Source organism: Diplotaxodon limnothrissa, linkage group LG20 (genome assembly GCF_057381915.1).
Source record: "Diplotaxodon limnothrissa isolate DT_005_m linkage group LG20, D_limnothrissa_male_GT1.1, whole genome shotgun sequence".
Lineage (NCBI taxonomy): Eukaryota > Metazoa > Chordata > Actinopteri > Cichliformes > Cichlidae > Diplotaxodon > Diplotaxodon limnothrissa.
This window is the reverse complement of record NC_140615.1, coordinates 23,387,907-23,407,157: the sequence shown is the minus strand read 5'-3', so window position 1 is coordinate 23,407,157 and position 19,251 is coordinate 23,387,907. Positions and strand designations below refer to the sequence as shown.

General features: G+C 37.5%; 1 protein-coding gene across 1 annotated transcript in view; it reads left to right on the top strand.

The window, feature by feature from the left end:
* The window catches only part of LOC146610940 (metabotropic glutamate receptor 4-like), a 135,490-nt gene that overhangs the window by 53,632 nt on the left and 62,607 nt on the right, over nt 1-19,251 (top strand). The window contains exon 2 of the mRNA XM_085345394.1: nt 18,294-18,510. Within this exon, the coding sequence (XP_085201520.1) occupies nt 18,294-18,510 (217 nt within the window). The remainder of the gene's footprint in view (nt 1-18,293; nt 18,511-19,251) is intronic.

The window sequence follows — 19,251 nt, the reverse complement described above, 5'->3', positions numbered from 1 at the left end:
TAAGGCAGAGAATAGTTGATGAAATAAACTTTCTTCAGGGACCACTTTAGTGGTGTTGCATACAGAGGTACTTAAGGAAACTTTTATTTCTTGTTCCTAATAACTGGCACTCACCTTGTTGCTGTCCTCCATCTTTAAATATATTGATTCATCACAAGAATTGTGCCTCCGTCGAGGCTTAGGTTGCTTGGCTAGATTGTTTTAGACTTTTGGGATTCAAGTCAAGTGCTAAAGAGGAGTGTCGAGTGTTCTTATTTTTAATGAAAAGCACTTCATTAAAGATTTTTGGAACTTCACAATAGAGTAGATCTGGCTATCTGAATTCAACTGCTTATAAATCTTCACATTCAAACATGTAGTTTATACTCAAATAACAACTGATCAGACAGAAACAAATACATCTGTGCCGTCCTACCAGCAGTGTGATTCATCTGTGTGATGAGGCTGGTGAGCTCACTGCAAATAGACAAGCCAGGCAAGAAATATGAGTGCTTTTCACACTCAACAGCTCTCTTATAGAGACTATGTAGACTTTTCACATTTGAAAATAAACACAGATGTACCCATGTTATCAACTCTCTCTTTGTCATCTCTAAAACTTTGAGATTAACAGCAATTTAAATTAAGGTTGTTTTTGTTGTTGTTTTTTAGCAAACTAAAAGTAGGCACATACTTCATGTCTGAGTTAAAACATTTAAAGATGTGACACGGGATTCTTAAAAAAAACTTAAAAAAACCAAGTCTCCAGTGGCCCTAAGAGATGAGCCCAAGCCTAATAACTGAATCAGTCCACTGCACTTTAGGAGTGGGCCGATTCACTTTGCTTGTGTCTATGATATAATCATCTCAGGCACAAAGCTCTGGCTTTGAGCACAGACGCCCCATCCACCTGCCTTCTGTTTGAAGACAAACGGAAGACAGGTGGGACAGCCAATCACAATACAACTATGTTAAAGAGAAGACGAAGGGGCTAAAATGTCTTGTTTCAGACATAGGGCGACTGCCAGGCAGTGGGATTAGAGTGTGAATTAAATATAGCAGCCACACTGAATGTGGTCCAGAAGTCCATGAGAAGATGAAGATAAAGATAAAGAGAAGAAGATCTCGAAAAGTAGATCAGCCAAATTTTAATCAGGTCAGGTTTATCACTTTTATAGGCCCATTCCCAGAACTTTTTGATTACACCTGTTCGTCCATAACATGACCAAAATGTACACAGGAGGACAGAAAATGGAATTGCTGTGATAAGCATCATTCTTCTGTACAGCTCCATAGAGCATCTCAACATCATTATTTATTTTCAGTTATCCAGTGTAATAGTGCAATACTTCTTCCCCCCCTCACTATTCCTGTGTATACGCTTTGTTTGTTTACTTTTCCAGCTTCCATCAGTTTACTGTCTCCTGGGCAACAGTAACAACATCAATTGCTGGCAATGCAAATATTAAACTTTTCTCTTTGAATTTTTATGACAACACCTTACAGTTACTAGCTTTTACAACCTACATGACTGTAAACACTGACTGAGCCCAACTAGAGATATCAGTTATCATTTGCACTTACAGCCTCCTCGCAGTTGTTAAATGTGTGCCTGGCTTAAACAGGTCTGAGACAATACACACCTGCTTCAGCCTAAAATCTCTTTTTCCACTCATGTTAGGTCATCTAGAATCAGTCAGTCACACAGATATATCACAGAGACTTTCCATCATACCACTGCTCTATTTATAAGCCTCCCCATACACCAATCCTACTCTCCAGGGAGGTCATTAATTTGCCTCTCTGTCAGTGGTATGCCCCACAAAAAGTCCATCAAAACTTGCTGGCTGCTTATCTTTATGGCTACATTTGCTACATTAGAAATTATAGCCGCATGGATTCTCATTAGAAAGAGGTCGTTTAATTACAGTGTCCTGACAAATTTAAGAAGCACATGAGACAGATGACCCTTTTATTTTTCTCTTATGTTTCAGTTTCAGACAAAATTTAATTACACTCAACATTGTTCACACTCATAGCATTTTAAATCTGACAGCTCTGAAAAATAGGGCAAAGCTACCTTATCTTTGGGGAATAGCTCACTGTCGTGCATTACCTCCCACAGACAATCTACTTAGTGTTGCCACTCCACATTGTTAATACTCCATTAATATCTGTCTTCATTACTGCGCTTTGTTTCAAGAGTGCCAGATCTCTGGAGTGGAGATAAAGTGGTCAGTACTGTTTCTCTGATGACTTTAGGACACGCTGTCCGTGACTATTTACTCCCTGCTCCTGTCTCAGCATTGAAACTTTTACAGCACTGACCCCTTGACCTGAATACGCTCATATTGCACTTTGTATTTCAGGCACAGCGCCACGGTGGCCGTGAAAGGTGTTTAATGAACTGTCTTGTAAGAAGACAGTTGTGCTTGCCCATCAGCACTTATCCATCCTCCCAGTTTCTGCATCACTTTCTTATTTACAGCCATATCTCAGCTGGCTTTTGCTGAGCTAAGGCATTTCTCCTGAATTGAAAAGCCTCAGAGGTGTGAACAGTTCATCTGTATAAAGATATATCATTTGCTGATATTTGCATGCTATGGAGTGTCTGAAGAGCACAAAAATATTTCACCATAAAACAGCAGTAATCCCTGATACTCTCAGCCTGCTGATACACTAAATTTGACAGCAAACACAATGAGTCACATCTGAGGTAAAGGAAATGTTTTGTTAGTGTTGAAAGCAAAATTGAACATAATACACTAAAAATATTTTGGTTGCATGAATTAACTGCATCTGTTGGTCTATAACACAAGGCTTCTTTGTTGAAAACTGCTGGGAGTTAGACTAAATTCAGTGTTGATTTATTCAGTATTGATCAGCCAGCTCTTGAATAGAAACACTAAAACACAGAGAAAAGGTTTCATTTCCGTATTGTTAAATGATTATGCATTACTAATACTCTTTTCCATAGTTGATTAATTATTGTTAGAACCCCACAGAGCTCAGTTCTTACTCTCACTATGAGTCATGGACTGCAATGTATTTTTGTTTCTTATAGAGAACATATATAATAGACACATAGGAATATATGTAAACGAAAAGGTTGATTTACCAAAGGTAAAAGTACACCAAAAATCCTATAAAAATCGAACTCTAAGTTACTAGAGTTTAAAAAATGGAGTAAAATGCAATAAAGGGCAGTGCCCAAGAGTATCAAGCAGCTCAATGTAATATTAATAAGAAATCCCAAGCAATAATATAGGGTCATAGTTTAGGGTTTAGTTGTTGGGATTGAAACACAAGGGACCAGGTAGCTTGCAAACACGAGCTGTAAAAAATTTGCATCATCTCATACGAAATAGTGCTTAAAGACTGTGGCCTTATACCAAGAAGAGTAAAAAGGTATAGAAGTAGATAATGATACCAAATTATACTGACTGAAGCACACTGACTATTACTAATACTAATATCCTGTGAGTTAGAGACAGAAATTGACTGTATGGATAGGTTTTGGTTTTCTTTGCATTGTAAATAGAGGACGTAGAAGATGCACATTTGTCTGTTTTCACACAAAGAGGACTGTAATATTGGGTAATCATGCCATACATAATGTCTCTTAGCAAGCATAAATATCAGTGTCAAAAGTACAAAGTGAACTAATGAACACACAATAAAAACAACAAACTGTTCTGTCCTTGAACACTTTGACTTTGAGATTTTGAGAGTTTATCAGTAATGCATGTACTATCAGTAATGCATGTACAGTTGCTATTAGAGTTTCCCACATACAGGCTACTCAGTTAGGCAACCCAAGTATACCTGGTGACTTGTTTTCTTAATGCCTAGGAAGAAACTTCTTGTACTTGATCAAGCACTTTGAATCACCTTGTTGTTGAATTGTGCTATACAAATAAACTTGCCTTGCCTTGCCTTGATTATAACCTGTGCTTGTTTTAAAAGATGTGTAATTACAGTGTAATAGATGTTACCCTGGAGCAATGTCCAGAGTGACAGCAATTGCAGTATAAATAACAGAATTGCCAGCCTTACTAATATAACTAGTTGTACTAGTAGTTGTAATTGCACTGGCAGTAGTAATTTTAATTAGAAATATCACATCCCAGTAGCACAGCAAGAAAAGGAAGTCTGACTTGACTAAAAAGTCTTTTATTCAAAAGTGACGATGCTTTTAATCATCCTTAAAATGAACTTGGCTAACATTCACCAATCAGAGGAGCAGAAAACATTACCCACCTTCCCTTCTGCCTCCTGGCCTCTGCTCGGATCAACTTTACACACCCATTTCATGTGTTTTGATATTAATTAAAAGCTATTTAAAATTTTCATAACTTTATAAATATATATTAGCCATTACGCTGTTACAAAGCCTTGTGCTCTGGTTCTGGGCTGTTTCTTAAACATACATGTATTCAAGAAAAGATTAAAAAAAAAAACAATTTGTCATAGGATTACATTCAATGAATACAAATTCTCTCTTTTCAGTTACCTCAAAGCACTTCATATTGTCAGGTAAAGACCCTACAATAAACAGCAGTGTAAAATTATTTGGGGGCTAAACCAAAATTATGAATGGGGCTATACTGTCCAGAAATGTACACTTATTCAGTGCAGTAGGCAGGAATAAATAGCTTCTCTTGAACAAACTCCTTAATTACCAACGTTAAGGGTTACCGGAGTGCAAAACAAGCACACTTAAAGGTTAAAGGAGCAAGAAGTTGTCAACTAGTAAGATTTTACATATTAATGGGATGAAATTAGATCAAAACTGTGTTCTTTGCTCTCTTTCAGATCTACACATGGCACCATAAGGCATGTAGTAATCAACCTTTTCAGATATCAGCACATGAAAGAGAGTGCATTGCTTCACCTCATCTGTCACACTCAACCTTAGTACTCTCTGTCATGGTCTCTACTAGTAAGCAAGAAATGACAGAAATATCTAATATGTCACTTCCGTGCTGGTTTTCCGCTGATGGGAATAATTAAGTCAGCGCCCCATCTCCTATCTTCTTCTTTTTTCCCCCTCAATTTTCGCAGGTGTTCCACTGGGCTTTTAATTTCCCTGCCTGATACTGTTTTACTTAGAGATGCTTGAACTTTGCTAGGTTGGCTTGCTGTTTGATAGAAGCGAGCTCCAATTTCTGCTCTTCACATCAACACCGCTTGTTTACCTTGTTCACTCGGGACAACTCTTTATGTTACACACTGGCTTCAATTTTGCTTGGCTTTTTATTTTGACTTTGAGAGCAAAACAACTGGGCACCAGCGGTCTCTCTGACCTCTATTCATCTCTAGTCCTTCTGAAATAAGCCCTTTTATCCCCACTAGATTCCTTATTCCTCAATGGAAATGCTTCACTGACACATTTTATTACATGTTTACCCAGTTTCAAGGGTGATAAATTTGGCTGACTAAAGCATGCTGAATAAACAGAATATGCTTGCAGAGAAAGACCATTTCAGTATTCATATTTTCTGACCATTAGCAAGGAACGTGAAACTCAGTAATTGGCCAGCTGGGAAGTGTCAAGATGGAGCTTAAATTTGCAAATAGTCCCAAATCTACTGTATTTGTACTATTTGTATGAAATTTTAATATTGCTTGCATGTACATATGAGTAATACCTGCTCAGATACCTTGTTGTACTTTGTTGTTTAAGAGCATTCCCTGAGGGTGCACTACTGGGAGACACTCCTTATCAATATGATGAGGAAGATGGTTATGAAGAACTTTAGAATGCATTTACAAGTGTGTGATTATACTTAAATTGGATAATCTAAATCAGACCGACTAGCCTGAAAATAAAGCAAAATTACCTTAATATATCAGTACTGAACAATAATAAATAAATAATCACATTAAAAACCCTTAGAAGCAGTCATAATTAATTGATTTTTTATCTTTCATGCTAAAGCTGATAAGTACATCTAGTCTCGCTCAGTTTTCCATTCTGTTTCACTACTTCTCACACAGCTTGATTCTTGAAGCAGAATAACTAGAGGGAAGGGAATGAGAGCAGTGGTGAAAGATTTGGGAAGTACCCTCTGTAAATGGAGCTGATGAGATAATTTTGGGAGTGTCTTCCAGTAGTGCACCCTCAGGGAATGCTTGATTGAATTCCCAATGGCTTTAGATTGAGATGCACATAGGCCATCATAACATAATTTACATCTTAAATAATAAACAGAAATCATAGTTTCTACAAAAAGCTGTTAAATTTTGGTCTTCAAATTATTTGTTTTGAGATAATTGTGAGATGAGATAACTGCATAGGAGTTTCTTTAATTGCAAAAATGTTGCTCTGTTTTTCTGAATTAATGACATAAGTTATAATCCCCAAAGATGCTCTGTTGACTTGAAAGTCTAATTTCATGAGCAATAATGGCCCCACAATTAATGTACATTAGGGAGATGCACTGAGAGATACCGGCATCTTTAACTTATACAGATGGTAATGTTTGTCTCCCGGTGTTACAGGATATTCCTTGATCATTGGAACCAGGAGGGTTTCAGGATATATGATGATGCATGTAGAAAAAAAAAGAAAAAAAAAAAGAAATCAAGAGACAGAGATGCCTGTATCTCTCACTGTTTTAAAAGTAAGCCAAAAGAAAGTTGTATTGACACTGAGCAGGGGGACGTTTTCTCTTAGTTTCCCTGATAATTATCTCATTAATTCAGATTTTTGTTAAATGAAAAGATTTCTCTGAGTTTATTTGTCAAGTGAATGCATTACACATCCATAATGTGGTACTAATTTGCATATATTTTATTTCTACAGCCATGTTGGCAAAAAATACTTTAAGGTAAATGCTAATGAAATGCTAATATGGCATTGCAAAAAATATAAATTCTATAGTTGAACATAAATATTAAATACTATAATTTATGGCAGTTCCTCTATGAATGTCTGCAAAAATGAATAGCAATACATTGCAAATCCAGAGATTTAATCTAGACCAAAGTGACAGACCAAAAGTGCCACAGAGCACAGAGCAATGCTAGGAAAAAATGATAATAGCCTTGGTTTTCTTGTCTATTATGCATCATGAGTTCTTTCCATCTAGAACCAAAGCCATGGAACTGACAACATACATACAGTGCAGGTTTTTTATTTTCTTTAGAAAACTGAAAAAAGTATATACAGAAGTTACATATTCATTACAATGAACAATCAAACTAGCTTTTTTTTGGTGACTTTTTCTGATTGATCATAATACTTAAAAAATGGCAGCTAATTTTTCAAGTTACTGTTCTTTATTTATTTTTTTCTCATTTAGTCTTCCTTTCTTATAAAGGAATGTAATAAAACATACATTTCATGGTTATCAGGAAAAAGAATTGGTCAAATAAACCGCATTGAAATGAAATACTGTAAATGAATCACGTTTATTTTAAACATGATATTTCCCTTCAGGTTATGGTTTCCTCTCAGGAAAACTAGATTTATTATGAACTCATTATTTTTAGTTAGCTCCATCTTCTTAGTCCGTTATCACCAGTTTTACTGCTAACACTGGTGTCTGTCACATTTGTGCCTCCTGATAATTTTTATGGCTGCTGCCAACAAGAGTTCTGAATACAAAAGCTTTAATGAAGTGTCTTGGGCTGAAATCCGTTTAGGTCATGATTCAGTGATGCAGAAGAATGAATTGGGCATATAATTATACAAAGTTGTGAACTGGCCCAGAGGGACCGCCCCCCCCCCCAAAAAACCCAAAAACAAACAAAACAAAACAGTTATTGGCTCTCTCCCTGGCTGTTTCTGGTGTGGCTCCATCACTGGTGTGAAGCATTGCAGTAAATATTGAGTAGAGCTGTCCAATAATGATATTTTTTTTTAATGCAGAAACAACAGGCATCACAATACACTGCAGGCCTGTACACCACTGACCTCATGGTCTTTAAGACACTTTTGAGATTGAGCGAGATCAGTGAATAAACTGAATACGATGTGACGTGCAAGACTTATTGTGAACCTTCCCAGAGATATTAAATCCATTTCTATCCCAAGGCACTGCTAAGAATATCCCTTTTTCACTTCACTGATGTCTTCTGCACCAATGCAGTATGTATTAGTTGCCTTAGAAGAGGAGACAGAGGAGAGCACCAGTTCAGGATTGCTGAATACAAAAGGGATATCCATTGTGCTAACTGTGAAGACACCCAGACGTTTCATAATATTACAATTTTTAACATCTGTTCTACATCTTCCAGAGCTCTCATAAAATACTCTGGCTTTTCATAGCTAGGCAATACTTGATGAAGCATCAGTTAGGTATTTTGATCACACATTCATCTTTTTTATGTGGTTGTTAATGCTGGGGTTATCATGCTAATTCATTATAACCCAGGGGAAGATTAGTCAAAACCTGAGCATTATTTGCACTTTATACAACTTCCTTCAATTTTTGTGGTAAACAAGTGCATTGTTGTTTATGCAATGAGTCATTAATCACAAATGTCATTTAGTTCAAATCTCACAACATGCTCAACCTTTAGTTGAGCTCATTTGCATGTTTAACGCAAGTAATAATTCAATTTGTAATGAGATAATTAATCACAGTTGCCACTGCTCAAATTAATGATTGCCACTGCTTAACAAATAGAACAAAAGCCATGTGTAGGAACACAGAGTGCCTTTCGAAACAGGGAGTAAACAACAAGTGCTGAGGCCCATCAAATATTTAATTTGGCTGCAAGATTTTTTTCGTATTGTTTTTGCTAAGGCAAAGTATGAAAAATTAGCTACCTATTTTGACAAAAGGCTGCAAATGGAGTGGAACGGCCCACCTCTGCAAGAATGGGAAATACACTCTTATCTAGTATTGCCTGCCTGCTCTATTTTTTTTTTTCAGAGATACAAAGATTTATGCAAACTGTAACAATGCAGAAATAGCCTCTGGCTACTGTTTTGCACTGGGTTTGGTGTGTTTGTGCATCTATGGGTTTTACACCCAAGTGTGTTTGTACGTGTGTGTGTGTACGCACATGCACGAGTGAGTGGGTGCTTGCATGTGTGCATGTGAGTTTCGAATTGAATAAACGAACAATGACAAAACGAGTTGTGTAGACTGGTTTGTATATCATGTCAGATCCAGGGCTTTCACCACTGCAAAACCTGTAAATCAGGTCCTGGAACACTAAAATAGAAAGAAATGTTTGGTTCTAAAATGCAAACCAATTAGTGACACTGTTGCTAGTTATGGTGCAAAATAAAGTCGAGTTTAGAAAGTGTCTTGCAATTAATCTATTAAACTAAAAATTAAAAAATTCTAAATTTTGTTGATCTCCATAAAGTATTCAGGTATATAGAAGCCCCCCATATTGCTCCACTCTTCTATTTTCAAAAGCTGTTTCCCCATAACAACTTTATGCAACCTTGCACTGTGGAGCAGCCCAGTGTTATTTTTAATTACCTTTGGGTTCTGCAGGAAACAACTAACCTGGCAAAAATTGGAAAGATTTATGCTGTAAGGTTTGGCTCCTTAACATAAAATACTGGCAACTCTAATTCTCAAAAATTAACCTACGAACCAGTTCCTACATTTCTTGGCTATCAGCGACAGCATGGAAAAATTAGTGATAGCCCAGGATGTTATAAAGGCAGTGGAAGTATTCTACACTAACATATGCAGGAATTACTTCCGTACTTGTCTGATGTTTTATTTAAATGTAATTTTCTTTAAAACAACTTCCTTAAATTCAGCATGATTAAATATTGATTAGCTGTCACAGATTCTGCTCATAAGTTTGTGGTCATAATTTCTAGGAGAAATGATAGAGGGCGTCCAGTTTGATGGTCTGATGATCAAACCTTTGATTTTCATGTGGTCCAGGTGGCTTCAAAGAGTAATGACCTCCACCTTGCATTCGAGAGTTTTGCAGCCAAGTGTGGAGTGGCTGGGATGAGAATTGATGCTTCCAAATCCAAGGGCATGGTTTTCAGTCAGAAAAGGCAGTTGCCCACTTCAGATCGCAGATGAGTTGCTGCCTCAAGTTGATGGGTTTAAGTAGTGTTCATGAGAGTGGAATGGGAGATTGACAGATGGATTAGTGCAGCATCTACAGTGATGCAGGTGCTGTGCGGTTCTGTTGTGGTGAACTCATGGCTGAGCACGCAAGTAAAGTTAGCGATTTACTGGCAAATCTATATTCCTATCCTCACCTATAGCCACAAATTATGGGTAGTAACTGAAAAAAGTAACTGATCATTGAACCAAGGAAGGGAAGCAAGTTACTTCTGAAGGTTCTGGAGCCATCATCAAAGACTGGCTAAGGAGCTCATTTATTCAGCAAGTAACATGTAACATCATATGAGACCATTGTTTCATCTGCCTGCATCATGACATTTTTCACCTTCTCAAAAAAAGTGTTCTGGATGTGGTGTTCAGAGCTGCCTACCATCAAAGCCAGAAACTTTGAAATGTTATAGATGACCAAGTTGATCATACAAACAATTGATCTTTAAGGTACACGCTGTTTATGTATCTTTGGTGAACCATACAGACTTGGCGTAGCTTCCCCTGGATATGACCTGTAGTATGAGGTCCAGTCAATAGCATTGTCTTGTTCTAACTGCCTCAGACAATCTTGTTTCAGCGGCTCGTAAGTATTTTTTTCACTGAGCATCGACAAAATTGTCAATTGTCATTGATCAGGTTGTTGATCAATCGTCATTACAATGTATTTATTAACAATCATGAAACTGAGCTCACAGCCCATTATTTGTCAGTGGTGCTAGTTTCAGTCATTATGCAAATGTGCTGTTACTTCTCCCACTGAAAACGTTATGTCGAGATGAACAGAATCAACTTTTTGGGATTTCCTTACCTGGATGACTGAGCATGCATCAAAACACATTATTTTGTGTTTCCACATTATTTAAACTAAGATTGGCTCATTGCTTACAGGTTTTACATGGGCAGCACGTTTCGTCATAAAATATATATGTTGAATATGAAATACTCATAACTTCAATCTCAGTATTATCAGTATTCACCCATGTAATTCACATAAAGCACCTTATCATACGGAAACAATATACATTATACTATTTGAGCCTAGTATATAACAACACGGGTGGTGTTGTATAAATCAATGTAAGGTTAGCAGCAGGTGAGACGGCTTCATTCAAACTTTAAGACAAAAAATCAGAACGTTTTATATAAAGCAATGTGAGTTATCAATGGACTCTTCCTGTGAACTGAAGCTAGGAGCAGTGCCAAAGTATTCTTACACAGCTCTTAATGTCTGTTTTTGCTTCCATCTCCTGAGAGCAATAAGTGCCCTACTGGATAGAAATGTCTGACAGTTTCTGTCTATCTTGAGATTTTCAGTGGTCTGAATCTATAAGGATTTTAGAGTATATTAAAATTACAAATACTGAGATGCTAGCAAGCTAATCTTGCAGGTGTTAGTTGACAATGGCTTTAATTACCTTGCTGCTGATTGGACTTGCCAGTGCCATTTTTTCTTTAACATTCTAGCTGCTCTAAATCCAATTAAAGTTTCTTTTAAGCAGGACTTTTTTTATTATTATTGCATAACACATTTTTTTCCTGTGTATTCATTTTTTTATGACAGAAACACACAAAAAAACCCAATTTTTAAAATTTATTTTTAAAAGATAGTGTTTTTATATCTTTTATCCAAGTAAAACTATCACTGAAATTCAAAATCAGACTCACAAGAGCGACCTTGCCAAGAGTGCAGCAGACACTGTGGCAATTATAAAGTGTCGACTGTTGCATAAGTCACAAAGCACTGGACTTGTGGGTCTTGTGGGTGTTGGGTCCACAAGAGGATGGATCTATGTGGTCTGATGAGCTAACGCCTGCCTACCATGTGTTCACCAACAAGCCTCTGCCCCAGGGTTGGGTCCAGGATGTGGTCCTAGTATCCAGCTCAGCCTAACAATGTGAGGAACTCATTCATCCAGGAAGGACCGAGAGCAGTGCTGTTGCTCCTCTGCATTGAAAGGAGCCAGTTGATAATGTTCAGGCACTTGGCCAAGATGCCTCCTGGGTGCCTCCTAGGTGAGGCATATCAGGCATGTTCAACTGGGATGAGACCTTGAGGCAGATCCAGGACATGCTGGGGGGATTGCTGGCTTGGCATATCCCAGAAGAGCGGGTGGCGGGGGAGAGGGAGGCCAAGTCTGCTTAGACTACATAGAACATAGACCAGGGTAACTGGTTAAAAAAAGATGATGGATGGGTAGACAGATAGTTTCACATCAGCATTTACCTCATTTACATCAGACCCATGCAAGACAAATACAAACACACACAAAAACAACATTCATGTTTGCTCTGACCACTTTGATACGAAACTGCAGACTGACTAAACTGATCCATATCAAAATAAAGCAAAACAGACAGTGGGGATTTTTCTCTAGTTTCTCTCCACTCCTACTGAAACCAAAGCAGTTAATCTGGGGGAAATACTGTTGCCGAGGGTGAAGGGTTACAAAATTTCTTCAGATAATTACCCTCATTGTTAAGATTCTATGTAAAATTGAGTTAGTAAAAGGCAATACAGAGTCCGCTTATATGTTGTTGAGAAAAATACTTGGCAAACTATAAAGAGTAGAAGTGATTAAGCACCTGTAGTATCGGATCTGATTTTGATCCTGGGCACAAGCATCTATGTGGAGCTTGCATTGTTCTCTTTACACTCACTATATTGATCTCAGTAACAATGGGTGGAAAGATCTCAGCGGGCTTTATGACTCAGCAGATTCGTCCAGTAGTTATTCACAGGGTCAAGCCAAGCTTTATAGATAACGTTTTTTTCCCCTGGCAGGAAAGGTGTCTTAATGATAAGAAAAGTAACTGAATATTAGAAAGCATATAAATGTCATTAGCACAGCAATATCTGTCACTAAGCATGACACTACTGCTTAACATACCATTGGCTAAGAATGGAAATCTACTATGACAGGATTTACTGACTGGATGCTTCACCTTGGATGACATCCAGTTTTATGTTCAGCTATTTTTTAATTGAAGACTACAGCTGTATGCCTAAAGGTGCTATGGCTCTCAAGAGCATCTGTGAAACAACACAGTAACTACATTTACAAAACTCTTTATATGCAGGTAGAGTCAAAAGTGTTTTGCAAATTAGAGACAACAGCACAATTTAGGGCATAGCTGCAATATGGAAACTGGAAACTTTAAAATAAAAGCTGTGCCTTTTGAAATACGTTGGTTTCAGCGGTAAGTCACGACCATTACTTCGAGAGGGAAATGTTCTCCCTCTCTGGTTTGCATTTCCCTTTTTCAAGTGTCACTGCGCCTTCCATGTAAATTACAGGTGATCACACCAATCTGCCTCCAACCAAAGCAATCAGAAGGAGGTTTTTGGTACAAAAATTTATGACCAATTTCACCGAGCAACCAGTCATTCTCTAGTTAGGGAATACACTGATTGGTTGGCCATAGTTTTTCCAAAGGGTCTCATGGCCTGTGTGACCGAGGCCTAAAATGAAAATCAGATTATATCAGCTGTAGCTATCTAGCTAGATAGCTGAAGACTTGTCTGAGAATTACATAAAAAGTTTTATGCCATAATAATATATTTTAGACTAATTTTCTAGGTAGACATGAATTACATCAATATATACTCTAAATTCCAGTCATAATTCCCACACATCAAATATATTTGTTCTCAATTAGTGTCCTTTATTTTCTTATTTTAATCAGTACATGCTTTGCTAGTTTATAAGAATTGCCTTGGTTTTGATTACGAAGCTAGTTTCAGCCACTCCCTTGTTCATAAGAGGTCAACACAGCGCATACATAAACATGTACATACATGCATTTTACATACTTATTGCTCTTTCTGACACAAGCTCTAAGGGATTTGTGTCCATTAGCTAATGAACCAAGCATGCTTACATAAGGTTTATCACCTTTTTTGTCATGTTTTATAGTGAAAAAATGTATTTAGTTTTGGAAAAATAAGTCATCATTAAATCTTGCATATTATATCATGAATATAAGTGTTCATTTAATTAATATCTATTGCACCTTTTAAGTAAACATAAACTGTTCATAGGATTCTGGTGACAAGTTAATTAGACGACGGATGTTTTTAGTTGAACTTAGTAGTTAAACCTGCAAATGTATCTGGAACCATTGTTTTTATCTTATTTTTCTCTTCTTGTTTTCTTCGCTTAGTGAAAATACATTTTAATAATACATCAACACCTCGTACATAGTAACACCAATCCTAAATATGGACTCTTCCTGTGAACTGAAACCTTTTTTCTGCTTTCATAGATAAAAAATATACTCCTTTTACATTTTCATAGGAAGTATTTGCAGAAACATTTCCAAAGTCCGACTAAAGCTTTTGATTTTTCTTCCCCAGCAAACACTGTAGATGTATAATATTTCTGTACAGTTCTAATGAGCATCATTACTCCTGCATTGATGCAGTGCCAAATGAGCTCATTGAATTTTTAAAAAGGCACAGTTATTTAAAGCAAGTGATTTGAACATTAAATCTGCATCAAATATCTTCTTGAGACTCACATCACAGCAATTAAACATATTTCCTAAGCCCATTAGAAATTAAATGGATAGTGGTGGGGTAGGGTAGGTGCTGATTAAAAGAGCTCTATAAACTTGGAGAGGAGGGAATAATGTACTGGCATTCCCTATACTGACTGAATCACAAAAAGCTCATCTGAGAGGACAGCAAGTTCAGCCGCTTTCATCTCAGCCTGAACAGATGGTAAGTGTACACAGCATTACTAGAACCAAGTCATTTTTAAACAACCTACTAAGATCTTTATCACTGAATGTGTTTACGAGTGTAGTAATCCATGCTGAATTCATCTGCTCAGAGCAAACCCCTTTCTTATGTCAAAACCCCCATCAAAGCGCCACACATCACGTTTGTATTTTTTCTCCCGGTATCTTTGATTCACTGGAGGTACATCAGGCGGCACCTGTGCCGAAGAATTTAATTTCTTCAGCGGATGCTAAGAAGCGACTCTGTTCTATTAGAGGGAGCACACTGTTCAGGACCATCGCTGTAGTCCAGTGAGCAAGAAATCTTGGCAAGACAAACACGATAAGCTCTGCCTCTCCTGAATCTTGACAGAACGCTGAAATTGTGTGATTGTTACAGGAGTGAAAATCCCTCAGGTGAAAAATACAACAGCGTAGCTTCACAGCACCTCACACTTATTTGGCAGATATGAGTCTGGACATGTCACAACAGCACTGCAATACATGGGAACAGCAAAATTAAAAGACCTTCTTTGAAATCCAATTTTCATATACTATTCATAAGATCCATATATGTTATTGTTTTCTGCTATAAGACTTCCTCAGTTCAGCAAATTAGCTTCAAAATTGGCATTTTATCTTTAGAAAATTAGCTTTTTATGTCAGCTTCTTCTAAGAAGACTGAACATCAGTTGGAAAATACAGTAACAGCATAAGCATAAATAGCAGGTACGGCCATAAATGTCAGCAGGAGATGGTTGATTAGATGCAATCTGAGTTTTAAATGAAACATCTGGAAAACGAGCTTAAAAGAGACAGGATACTATAAGGCAGATGCCAGAGGCAGTATGATACATGTGTTATCACCTCATATTTTATTCTGGAAGGACATACTGTGTTAGATGTTATATCTTAATAATTTTCCTATCACTCTGACACATGACTCGGGGAGCAAATTTGGGGTGTGAATGGCTAAAAAGCTCATTTTCGCTGTATGTTAGAGCACTAAAATAATCTAAAACAAGGCATCATTAACACCTTCCAAACACCTTTGTACAACACTTAACTTTCATCCTGCTGAATCTCGCCTGTCGTCTCATGACGTCAAAAGAGTGAGAGACAAAAAAAATATGATTCACACGATTAATTTTTCCAAGAGGGAGAGAGAAACAAAGGTGGAAAAAAAGAGAAGAGAACAGACTTAGTGGTTAAAAGTACACTGACCTGCTTATGTTACAGCAACAAAGTGCTGCCAGTCTGCAGGGTGCAGACTCAATAGCCAAATACTACAACAGGGCAGAAACACATGTAAGTCGCATGTTAGTCTCTAACATTTATTCAGTGATCAGAGCTTGTGAGGCAGGGCAGTTTCTACAAGCAATACTAACTTGACACAAGACAAGTGACATAGAAATGCTCTGAAGACAAGACACAGTGTGATAACATGCAACACACACAGACAGTCCATTATAAACCAACACAGACTTCCCTTTTCTGCATGTTCTCCTCTTTGAAGAAAATCAACTTAACAAGGCTGTATTGAGTGGCTCGCTTGCTGCATCACAATTCACTTCCTAAAGCCAGGTCTGCACAGAATACAGTCTTAAGTACAGATTTAAGGCACCTCTCGTTCCAGTTTTACCAACAAAAAACAAACGAACAAAAGTAAAGTCATTGTGGAGTAAAATGAGTTGCAAGGAGCTGTAGGTCACGGGCACAGATTGAACAGCTGTACTCCTAGCACAGGCTGCAGCTACAAGCAGGGCGCACAGTGGAAGCAGAATCAGTGCAACGCTGCAGCTGACCACATCAAAGGCCTCAGCTGTGGGAAGTAAGGGAGAGAGGAAGGGACAGTATGACTCCCACAGCAGTCTTACTCCAGTTTGTGGAGCAAATATTGGTAAAACAGGACTTTCAGCTGGTAACGTTTACTTTCATGTAGCACTGTCAGAACACAAGCGCATCAGAACATAACTATCCACCTATAGTCCTACTTCTTAACATAAACAATTTTTTAAAAAGCTATCTTATCATTAAGTTAAAGCAGTAACTAATTTATGTTCTTAAATATTACATGGTTTTAAGTGGTTGGTGTCAGGTTATCCCTCCATCTGTGCATCCTTTCATGTCATTAGGAATGCTCAAGAGTGTCATGATTTGTTAGACTCCCCAGAGCTACGCTGAGGTCCCATGGCACCCCAGCATAGCATTCAAACAGTATTTGGAAAGAATGACATTTTATTCAGGTGTCAGTCAAATTCAGATATTTTTACCTCCTAACTTGTCACTGAAAATGAATGTTTTTTGCAGTTAATCTTTATTACAATAGAAATGTATTCACTTATTATAATTATAAAATTATGCAATATCGCATTGATTTGTCAACATTAGGATCTTTTGGTTGTGTATTATTTTATTATCTTGACATTTTGTGTGGGGTTTTTATGTAAAATACTTCCTGTATTACGACTACTTAAATAGGCAGAGCTGACCTTAGGACATGCGCTCTACTTTGGCACTGGATGTAGGAAAATGTAATTAAACACTGTTTTGGCCTTCAGCAAATGTAATGATGCTTTTTGCATCTACAAGCCGATTCGATCACAATGAGGGAAAAATGGAGCAACATTAAAAGAGTGTCCATATTTGAAATGGACCCACATTACTGAATGCCATAAAATCTGGTCAGTTAACTTTCAAACTGTGCAGCACAGATCCTATAAGAAGATCACACAAGCTATGACAGCCACAAATCTGAAATAACTTGAGCAAGCAAAAGTTGAGACGAAGAGTTTTCTGCTAGAGGCGGCAAAAACACTTGTGTAGTGCAACTAAGAACAAAGATACATTTCGGAAGAGACGCATGTAGAGACTCTGAAAATTGCACTTGCCAGTATAAGCTCTTATTATGTGTCCTGGATGTTTTAAAGGATATTTATTAAAGAACATAATCATTTCTTTTAATAACTATCTCAAGATAAACCAAAGCTGTTTCCATCACAATAATGAACTTGACTTCCTTTTGATTATCTTCCCTCTACTGAGCTACACCCACACCTCGTTTTCTACTTGTAAACTATACTAGGAAACAATATGGTAATCATTACTAAGAAACAATAATATCTTTATGGAAACTGACAAGAACATGGGGTATTATTTCAGCTCTGGAGACAACACCTTTGCTTTTGTGCTTATATGTTTTTCAACACCAAAATAAATCTTGCTGTGAAGTCATGAAGAGATTAGTGTTGCTTGACTGGTGTGGAAAATAATTTTCAGAAAGTATTGTAGCTAAGCCTGTGATCATCAGGACTATTTAAAGCAACAGTGTGCGAACTGCCGAGGGAGAATAATCTACAATGAGTACATGAGAGATATCAGCAGCTGTTAGGTGTCATATTATTCAGCAGTTTGTTTTTTTGTACACAAAACTGTGTGGAACCTTTTTGCTGTATATATAATTAATTTGCACAAAGTATATTATTTATATATTTCATCATGCATAACCATCACATTTCTTGATCTTCTCTTCCTCTCTCGCAGATCCCTCAGGTGAGCTACGCTTCTACAGCTCCAGAGCTGAGTGACAACACCCGCTACGACTTCTTTTCCCGTGTGGTGCCTCCAGACACATACCAGGCACAGGCGATGGTGGACATTGTCAAAGCTATGAACTGGAACTATGTCTCTACTGTCGCTTCAGAGGGAAACTATGGAGAAAGCGGGGTTGATGCATTTATTCAGAAGTCCCGAGAGGACGGTAAGTCCTTCTTCAAACATTTCCACAAGCATCCCCAGGTATTTAAAATTATGTTAAAGTGGTTCTCGTTTTTGAATCTCATTTTGTCAACCACCAAAAGTGTTTCCGTTTGAGTGAGAAAGAAATTCAGCCTCTGAAGTCTGAAATTGTAAACAGTATGATATTTAAAACTTTTTAAAAAACTGCTGACTTTAAAGATTGACTTTAAACATGATCATTTTCACACAGAAGCTGGTTTTGTTGCTGTTGCATTATTCTTTGTGTTGCGTGCTATTGAGAGATGTTCATAAAACAGGGTGAGGTTTGAACTGGTTATTTCGATTTCTTAAACTGAATTAATTGCTGTCAAAATGATCTGAAAATAGTTCTCAGACAGGATCAAGAGTCTGGCTTCAATTTTCTTGTTCTGGCTTTACCACTAACTAGCTGATTATCTTAAGCAGAGATGGCTAATGGCTAATGCTGTAAATTTGAACCATTTCAGTGAAATCTGCGTTTGCAACTGTTATCTCCATGGAATAATATGAGCTACACAGGTGTGCAGTCAGAGCACTGAGGGAATTAATTTTGATTATCAAATTCTGAGAAGGCTCAACAGAGTGGCAGTGAACCTGCAGAGCTAGCCTGAGGCATCATAAGGAGATAGCACTGCACAGTGCTGGGAATACAGTCAGTTTGGTGCAGCAAGCTGCCGGTACACAGTCAGCCTGACCCCTGAACTTCTTCTGTAGCAGAATGTAA